Raw genomic sequence first — 10,703 nt, 5'->3', positions numbered from 1 at the left:
AGATAATGATGGTGCGAAATATGTCTGGGTTTTTAAAGAAAATGCTTTGTCACAGAATAATAGTCTGTTAAAGGTGCCAAGTATGAAATAATTTGGGAACAAAAAAACAAACCTGCATAGAAATCGGAATAATAGGTCTTTTGATTATCGGAGACGCATTTCAATGGACTTGATTACGGACAATGCATAACTTAAATTTCACCAGGAAATTCCGCAGTGTGCTCTCGCAATCGCGTACTTAGTCATTTTTACAAGGTTCGCCATTTTTGATGTCACGTGATAATTATGTAAACAATGTCTGTCCAGTTTGTGCGAACTTGCACCTCTATACTTAGTCTTTTGATATATATAGCCTAAATTACTGTTCTGAACGAGACAACAGACAGAGAATGTTTTATTTAAAAACGTCACAAAAACTTCTCGCTACCTTAAATTATCTTCCGAAAGTCATTAGCCTCGAACTTGTACGCATCGTAAATAATGATACATTTGAATGACAATAAGCGCGACCCGATGCCAGTGCATTATCAGGGCCGATCAAATAACTACAATGTTGATCACAAATTCACCTAGCGTATTTCAAAGACAGAGGGGTATGTAAGGGTGTTTGAAAACAAACACTGTGACGCGATTGTGCGACACGCCGAATGTCGATTATTGCGCTCTACGAACAGATCGCAGTGTTACTCTGCGAAGAGCACGATTCAAGTTGGTTAGTTGGTCGATAAGCGCGAATTCCCAGCGTGTTTAATACCATTGTTAACAGATGGTTGCTAGGCGACGGACAAAGACACCTTCGTAGTCATTCATGAGGGTAGGACATTAGCTACATGCAAACGTCTACGTCAATGACAGCATTGTTGTTAACCTAAATACCAGTGCACATTTGACCTTCATTGCGATTTATACAATAGATTCACTTGTAAGACGTCCAGTAAACAAACCAGTCCTCAGCACGTGTCATCAATTTGACCAATCACGGAACAGTACGCAATCGCGTGTGTTTGCTTGGGGCTCTTCTGGCATAGTAGCCGTGTGTTAGCATCCATGTGAATCCACAGCGGTAGGAGCAATGCGGTAAGCCTACTTTAACTCTCATTTAAGTAATAATATCCGACATCAACCCAATAGGAGTAAACGATGACACTATATCAGATCTGTATATCAATGTTTTCATCTACGTATTGTGGCCGCCAAAGCATACCGGCATATCAGCCACAGGTAGCGTCAGTTGAGCTAGCAAAGTAGGCCAATCGATATTAACGACGACCGGTATCACAGAGTCTCACTGATATATGCCGGCTCTATTGCTAGGGACGGGATGACCTTCTTTGGAACTAATGACTCCACAGAGTCCGATTCTCTCAAGTTTTAACAGTTCATAAACTTCTACCTTCAACTCTAGCATACATAATGTATAATGCATTTTTACACCGTTGTAAACACTGAAGGTTGTGTCATGACTTGTCAAATACGTGAGAACATGGGTGGCTACTGTGTAAATATTGCTTGTCGGTCAATTAGGATTTAGACTTGCATACAGTCTCTTGTTTGTTTTCTTCAATACAATATTATGAGAACTTCAACTTTCGCCATAATGATAATAATGAAACTTTAAACCTAATAAATAAGGTGGAACTAATCACGTGACAATATAAGGCAGTGTGTTTAAGTCCCACTCATAGCTACCGTTAAAACGTAAATCAAATGAATTGCAGTAAGTGACAGATTAGTGAAAAAAAACATTGAAAAAAAAATAAAATAAAAAAATATCTTATTTATATAACCTACAAGTTATTGTTTCAACACAAAAAACATGTGTAACTTGCAAGGCATGATGGGATATTCTAGCATCTCAGCCTTTCACTGATTCCCACCAAAGAGAAAACTCCTCATGTACACCCTAGTTACAGTTAATAACTATATACTATTTACTATTTATTTAGTACCCACTCGCGCACTCTACATGTTGTACGTTGGCCAAGTACACTAATGTTTACCAAGTAAACATTAATTTTGATAAAGGCCATTAGTCGTGTACTGGCTGCACCAAGTACGGGTTGATATTTGACCTAATCATGTATGTTTTGCTCATTGCGTTCACACGAGGGAGGAAACGACGGTTAGCACGGGCTAAAGAACGTCAAACATGCAAAGAATACTGGTATACTAATCGTCAGTCCTGTAAACTATGATTACTCAGTGCAGGAAGGTATACATATTAGTTCCACGGCTATTGCAGAATAGCAGGAAGTAGTATCTCATCGTCAGTTATGGTTTTCTTGAGAACAATGTCCCTAGATCTTCTCGCGTTGGTTGTTATGTCGGACACAGTATACCGAAAGGAATAGTTATACATATAATAGTAAATCTTCCAAATACAATGGCGTTTCTGGCATTTAGCCCCAGTAAAGCGTTCGCGCACAATTCATTAGCCCATGCTAAGTATCTTTATCTATTACGTCAACTGTGCCAAAACACACACCCATACCTATCTCTGGTCTGCAGCTTAATGATTTTTATTATCAGACCATTTTGTTGTAAGTTTTGTATTTTACTTACTGTAATATGTAAAGACTGGTCATAGTATGAAAACGGCGACGAGAATAACTTATAAACTGTTTGAATCAGTATTTATCGTTTCTCTGTTGCTTAGCGCTTAATAGAAAAACTACAACTTTACTGTGCCTTGCAATTACCACATCCTGTCACCGGCTTTACAATTACCTCTAACCAATGGACGCCGCGAACTAAACTTTTTAATGGTTTGGAAAACGTTTTTTATTTTTTTTGCGTCGATTTGTTAATTTTATATTTATAACATGAGTAATGAATGCTGAAATTATAGACTCAAGAAAAAACATAAATATATTAAATATTAAAACATAAATATGTGGCAGCTGTTCAATATAAGATAAGATAAAAGGAACACACAAAAGTCACTATTCTAAAAAAAGACACTATTTACTGACACATACATTTGTGGTAACTGTTCAATACAAGTCTCGGCCCGGGCAGTTATGAGGGATTAAGGGAACACATAAAACTCACTTTTCTTTTCTATTCTATTCTATTCTATTCTATTCTATTCTATTCTATTCTATTCTATTCTATTCTATTCTATTCTATTCTATTCTATTCTATTCTATTCTACTCTATTCTATTCTATTCTATTCTATTCTATTCTATCCTATCCTATCCTATCCTATCCTATCCTATTCTATTCTATTGATTCGCCAATTTCACAAAGCGTGGTCGGGGTGGTGAATTTTGAATTCATATTTGTGTAATCGTTATCGTTTTCTTTTTTCTAACCAGAGACATACTTTTACACAGATGCTGATATCTGATATAACAACTCCTTCGAACTGAAGAAAGTACAAAATACATCATGTTGGGCTGCTCCGGACGTCGTGTGTACGCGCTATTGTTTGCATTGTCAGCTGCCATCTGTGCCTTCGTATACGTAGTCGTAAATGCTGATAATTTAGTGATCTTCATGAAGTGAGTAAGCACGACACATATTTTTTTATTGGTGACAGAATATACTGCGTCATTCAATGTTCAACGCATGAACACAGTGTCGAGAAAGAACAAACACTCCATTTTCCGTTCACTGCGAGTTCCCGCGTTAAGCGTGAAATCGAATGTAAAAAAAGGACTGGCAAAGTTCATAGTTACGTAGTGGTATCAAAACATCGAATGGAGATTCGAAAAACACAAAAACATTTGTTTGGTATTTCCAGGCTTAATAATGTGCTATACAAATTTGATGATGGTCAAAATGAAATGACAAATAATGAAAAAGGAAGTACTAGTATGTTATTGAATGGATTTTCAATAAATCAATGAACTGCTTGGCTGCTCCACCCGCCAAAAATTAACTGTTACATATAATTCATCTGATTTTCATCAGAGTGCAAAATGTTTATTTTTTTTCAAGAAACCAATCCACACCATACTGGAACATGCAGGAATTACGGCCGGCACATCTTTTGATGAACGTGACTGTGCCTGTACCAACACAGTCAAGTATACAGTAAGTCTACTCAAAATTATGATAAAACACCTTAGATGGAAATGGCTGCTGGGATCTCGCAGACAGCGATAATGAGAGCTCCTCACCCAAATAGTGTTCTAAAAAACAAAACCAAGCTTGGTAGCTCTCTCGCTATCAACGAGATCCCGGCAGCGATTGCATTCCATGCATTCACAGAATGCGTTCAGTCATTTGAATATATTAGAGCTATGTAAATTGGCCTCAATGTTTGAATATATAGATATTGAAGCCATGTCTGCCATGAGAAAGTGTTTGAATTAAACATATGGTGCCATTGTTCGAACGCCTGTATAGCTTTCGATTATTTTTTTCTTCTAGGAATCGATCACTAGCTGACTTGAAAAACGAAAAAAATACTTCGATCACTGAACCTACACAGGAAAGCTTAAAGTAAGTCTTTTATTATTGAGATCATTAACCGCGAAGTCAAGTACAAATTCGGGCTCAATACTAATAATAATAACAAAGATGAACCAAACAACATTGACCACGACACGTATTTTCGAAATAATTTTTTGAAAAACGTCATGACAGGTTAAAGAAAACCACTAAAACAGGGAGTTTAATTGTTTTGCGCTTCTGTTATTTAAGACATCGTTTCTTTTACGCCCTCTAGATACTGCTGGCATTTATACCTTTATGTGAGTTAGGTAAGCCAGCAGCAACATCTAAATTGTGTTTGATCAGTAGAAGTTTGTAAATAACAAATTCGCGCCTGTAAGATATACGGTGTTTAACTGGCGAACGATTTCATAACCCAACACTTGTATATTTTAACAATATTTTGTCACATATGTACGTCATTTTGACGTCATTGAAGCAATCAATCGGCAAAGAGCATGACTTAGCTTGTTGAAAAATTAAGTTCAGACTTTGTCCGGTTAGTGTAAATCATATGGTGACATCCCTGCTCGTACAATTTTCCACCGTGAAAGAAATAGTATAACTAAACCATCTCGTATGTTGTATCCTACACCCAAGCTTTCAGAAAATGTGCCCTAGCTTGCGAGGGCGTGTGATCCGTACGATCGAGGGCAGCAAAATCCGTATCCAGTCTATAAAGGTTTTATCATATACCTTATATGAAAAAAAGCCTATAGTTATGTTATTTTTCGCTCGTCTGGACCAAAAGAAAACCTATTCGATTTAATCCGGGTTTCGATAGAGCCTTTTTACTGGCGCGGATTTATGTGGGGGATTCTAAACGACACAAACGCGTCAACAACCCTAGCACAATACACAAACGAATGTCGCCAAATATATCCACAAATTACGTATTAATAAAACAGCGAATGAACGTAAATTTATAACAATATTTTTAACAGCAATAAATACGAACTCGTTATAAACTTTCTTTTTTAAGTATGAACACTACAGTCCAGCAAATTTGGTCATTTACTGACCGTCCGAATAATACACATCAAACGGACGTTTTCTTGGAGCTGATGTTGTAACCGCAGGTAGAGACACGTTGATTTCACAGTTGTTAAAAACTGTAGTCGGTAAACGAGAAACAATTTCTTGACAAGAACAGTTTGGTTTAAAGTTCTATATTCAGGCGTAGCCCAACTAAGTATATCTGAAATGTGCCAATGATCTTCCGTCGAGACAGTAAATAGAATTTAGATTTTTGTTGTTCATTTCAAAATCCTATTTTTTAAAAGGCGATGTAGCCACCACAAGAACAACATTGCAAACTACAGCTAAACTTTAAAATTGTGATTACTTGACGGCAATTTATTACGTTAAAAACAAAAAAATTAGATTCCGGAAAATATTAAAAAATAACTTGGCCGTTATTAGCCACACGGCAATTTGTGGTAATGTTAATTAATGTTTGCCCTAAATGTTCGAATTCAGGTCTCACACCACTAATCAGATTTCCGAGGTAATATGGGTCTGATACAGATGAATTAATTGTTTTCTAAACATGCGGTGCCTGATGACTGTGAATCTATAGATATTGAAGTCATGTCTGCCACGAGAAGCTGTTTAAATTGAACATGTCTTAGTATAATTTGGTTATTTTTTTTCTTCTACGAATCGATCACTAGCTGACTTGAACATCTAAAAACAAATTGAAAATCGTTCAAGCACTTCACTTGAACCCTACCTATGGTAATTTAAAGTAAGTCTTTTAACGAGATCTTAAACATTAGGTTAAGTTCAAATTCGAGTTTAATACCAATGATAATAACAATGATGAACTGAATAAAGTAAATAATGTAACAATTTTAATTCATATGTTTTTTTACACAGAAGCTTTCAGAATTTATTTACTTTGTCGATGGCAAAATGACCAGCCTAATATAGCAATCAATTCCTATTTCGAAATTACACGTTTGCGAATATATGTCTTGATCACTTAAATATTGGCATTTTTTTTCTTGACTTTAAAATACAACTGTACTGTGTCTAATTGTTATATTCCTGGACTGTATGTTTTTTTTTATTTTATTTTTAGAAATGCTGGCACGGAATGTAAGCAAGTCACGAAAGTGGTGTACATTAAAACTCACAAAACTGCTAGTAGCACAATGGCGTCCATCATTCAACGATTTGGTGACTCGCGAAATTTGTCATTTGCTGTTCCCCCAAGAGGTCATATTTTATCAAGTAGATATGGTTTTAAGCAGAACATGTTAAACAGCACCAAATACCCACCACTAAATGGTGGGACACATTACGATATATTAACTAATCACGTGGGTTATAATCGACATGAAATGGAGGCTGTTATTCCCAACGCAACTTACATCACTGTATTACGTCATCCTGTAAATCAGTTGGTGTCCGCGTTTACCTACTTCGAGTGGACAAAGGCTGTGAAAGCTTATCGTAGAGGAAGTGCAGATTTATTTGCCACTTTCATGGAAAGGCCTACGAGATTTCTAACTGGAAAAATGAAGTTTTGGTGGCAAGGTCACAACGGTCAGCTTTATGACCTTGGACTTAAAACACAAAATAAAGATACCGGTAAAAAATTAGATGACCGAGTCCACAAATACATAGCAGTTCTGGATCGGGAGTTGGACCTAGTTCTCATCACAGAATACTTTGACGAGTCTTTGCTGATACTAAAAAATCAACTGTGTTGGAGCATGGACGATATTGTTTATATTTCAAAAGGTTTGGGTACTTCACATCATATAATTACGCAACAAACACGTGACAAACTCTTAAAATGGAATAGGGGAGATTTTCTGCTTTATCAACATTTTAACAGAACACTGTGGGAGAAGATAGCTGAGTACGGGCCTACCTTTGAGCAAGACTTGAAACAGTTACGAGGTAAACTACAAGAAACATTTAAAGAGTGTATTAACCCATTAAAGATGAATACTAAAGATCGAAGGGAAAGAAAATATGTACTGAAAACTACTGCATCTAAGAACTGTTTAAAAATGTCGTTTGATGATATTCATTACACTAATATAATACGAAAAAAACAACTAAAAACTAATGATGAGTTTTCCTCGTGAGAGCTTTATCGTTTATTAGGTTTTTCAGTAGGCCTAACAACGCTTTCTTTGAGTCGAACAATCTGTATATGAACCTTGGCCCGCGTCAATATTTCTATATTATGCACTATTTAGTACATGGTCAGGTAATTGAGAATCTACTGCAAACAGTTTATGTTCATTATGCAATAAATTATACATTCAAAGAAACGGATAAACATTACAATATGAAACACAAGATTCGAACCCATGATCACTGTAGACAACCGCGCTGCCCACCTTGATACAGTCACTGCGTCACAAAACGCGATTCGAAATGGTGTTTAGTGAAAACCGCCCACATCGAGTAGACGGTAATGCAGGCGAAGTCGGACATCACGAAGAACATGTATAACTATGCAGTCAAGGTTTGAATGAACGAACGTCTACTTAATTACAGAAACAATTACTGCCTTAAAATATTATTTATTTCATGTATATTAATGTAAATAGTTATGGCAAGGATGTTGATAATTAACAATATTATATGTATAAAATTTAACTTAAAATTCAAGGATCAATATAATCAATATAACGATGCCATGTTGTGAAAACACTGTAAATTTTAATATTTGTTTAAAGATAATCTATGGTGTCGAATGCATTATTGCATCATTTAAATCAGCATCAAATTTGCATAGAATTTGCATATCATGTGTGAAGAACATTTTTTTAGATAAACGTACAGTGAGAGTGTGATTAAGACGTAGTTTATATTCCTTTTGAAGTTTAGCTATTTAAACTTTTTCACCAGCACACACCACATCTTGCCCAAATTATTCTGCAATTTTGTTTGATATATTCTGCAATATTTCCGGAAATGAACTCTAATTTTGGAGCCAACAAATAAAATTTGAGTCAATTTTCATTTTTTACTCAAAAAAAGTTCTTTTTACGGAAAGTGCAGACTATAACTGAGAAAATTTTGTGAATTTGAAATTATGGTGAGTAGCTATAATACGATGTAGATTATATACGTACGTCCATCGAGACCATGCAAATCCCCACTTTTAATCGGTATGCCATTTCACACTCAAGTTGCCCTTCTTGACGAAAATGATATTCTCTTGAATTCTTTGTATTACAAACTGTCCAAATTACATGCATCTTCGTTCAGTGCACCATTCGGAATAAGTTCTTTAGGACCCCATACCCCTAACATAAACCCTACCCCTAACATTTCTACCCCGTTCCTGACGAGGAGTATATACAATTTAAATGGTGAGGAGCAAGGTTTGTATCAGAGTTACGGGTGAAGAGTCCCCAAGGAACTCTTACCCATAATTCATATCGCGCCCTCCATGGCATGAATAGGTGTCTGAGATGCCGTTCACAGTTTCGATATTCTGTTGATGTCCAGTCGTCCGTCAAGGAAAAATAACTGTTTTGGGGGGAAATTTCTTTGTTCTAAATTAATAACGACTACATAGATATTTGCCTATTTGGACGATAATGGTTACATCATGTTGACGTCAGAAAAACGTGTTCAAACAAGGCAGCGCAACTTATAAAGACGATACAACCATTGTGTAGACATCTAGTGTGAGTGCTTAATATATTGTTTAATCGGCTTTGGTGGCAACTGTTTTGAAGTGTGGACACAAAATCAAATATTTATATTCTGAAAGCCTGTAAGAATGCGTATATCATGTTAGTAATTGAACGATCTAAAAATGTTGAATAATTATCTTTAAACAATATATTAAGCACTCACACTAGATGTCTACACAATGGTTGTATCGTCTTTATAAGTTGCGCTGTCTTGTTTGAATACGTTTCTCCGACGTCAACATGATGTAACCATTATCGTTCAAATAGGCAAATATCTATGTAGTATAGTTTCTGTTATCACTTGAATAAAGTATACATCGCGCCAGGACTCACATACGTAGTATGTTTGCTGTATTGCTTACAATGTCAGTCAGATGTAGTTAATTGTATCAATAATCAACAATGGAGACTGTTTGCCCAGTGTTGCTGATGTCATTTGACTCTTATTTGGAAAATAATGAAGGATATGTTTTTTTCAGTGAATGGAAAATGAGGGATGACACATTGATTAGGACATGACATTGTATGTGTTTAATTTTAAAACATCTCCGTTCCAGTAATTCTACGGATACACTTATTGATATTTTGTTACACTTATTTCATCATTACTCAAATGTAATATGCATTGTATATCCAGAAAAACATGCTTATTATAAATATCGTTTCATTGCTGAACTATCTTAATAGTTATTGGTTACAGTAATTCAATGACCATTTCTCACATAATTCGTAGGCCCCTTTGTCCTCGACATGTTCTCTGATCTTATAGAAATCTGTTAGCCTTGTATGTGTTAGATGTTCAAATCTTGTTTTCCTAGTTGTGTACATAATAAACCTCAATTCTTCAAGTGTAATGGCATAATATACACGCTCTATTCTAAAAAAAAAACTTACAAAATGGATATATTGTAAAACAAATCATTTGGCACTTTGGTTGCTTTGTGAGTGGGAATTAATTGTAATACAGCCGTCATCAACACGGTAGCAGTCGAAAGTTGTTTTCAATTTTAATGTGTATCATTATAAATATACAGATGGGGTAAGTTGTGTGTGTTATATCTGTGCTATATATATCTACCCTGATAATAAGATGGCGACACTGCACATGTAACACGGTTCGCAGCAATAAGATATAACAGATAGTGACTGCAAAAGCTTTAACAGTAAACACCTTGTTGCTAGAGCAACACCAGGAATCACTAAAACAAACAAATTACAAATTAATTAAATATAAATTTGCCAAAAACATACACAAATTGGAAAATAATTTGTTGTGGTAAGAATTTACTCCATTAAATACTACCCTATCGAGATTTCCACTAATGTCTGTTGCAAATAGGTTATTTGTATTTAAAGTAAACATCTGAAAAAAGAAATGAGAGTTCATGAGATGAAACCAATTCTTATTGATACCGACGACACCGTAACTGAGGCTAGACAATAATTCTTATTAATGAGATGAATATTTATGATTGCAAGTTTGTTACTGAACATACTTTTAATTATTTGAATCACACAATATCAGATTTCACTTATTCACAACGTCAGATGATGTTGATGTTGTGAAAATTTAGGATTTTTTTTCAAAGCTG

General features: G+C 35.4%; 1 protein-coding gene across 2 annotated transcripts; it reads left to right on the top strand.

Moving 5' to 3' along the window:
• Positions 1-953: 953 nt before the first annotated feature.
• On the top strand, positions 954-8,259 carry LOC100373536 (galactose-3-O-sulfotransferase 2-like). 2 transcript variants are annotated; one of them, XM_078013780.2, is made up of 5 exons: positions 954-1,077; positions 3,337-3,504; positions 3,944-4,039; positions 4,379-4,450; positions 6,525-8,259. In XM_078013780.2, the coding sequence occupies exons 2-5, from the start codon at positions 3,392-3,394 to the stop codon at positions 7,540-7,542; spliced, it is 1,299 nt and encodes a 432-aa protein (XP_077869906.1). In that variant the 5' UTR covers positions 954-1,077; positions 3,337-3,391; the 3' UTR covers positions 7,543-8,259. The 2 variants fall into 2 exon arrangements, with proteins under 2 accessions (XP_077869906.1, XP_006823286.1); XM_006823223.3 differs by having other exon boundaries at positions 3,319-3,504.
• Positions 8,260-10,703: the final 2,444 nt, after the last annotated feature.

This window comes from Saccoglossus kowalevskii, chromosome 20 (genome assembly GCF_978046115.1).
Source record: "Saccoglossus kowalevskii chromosome 20, keSacKowa6.1, whole genome shotgun sequence".
Taxonomy (NCBI): Eukaryota; Metazoa; Hemichordata; class Enteropneusta; family Harrimaniidae; genus Saccoglossus; species Saccoglossus kowalevskii.
The sequence above is the reverse complement of the archived record's forward strand: the minus strand, read 5'-3'. Positions and strand labels throughout refer to the sequence as shown.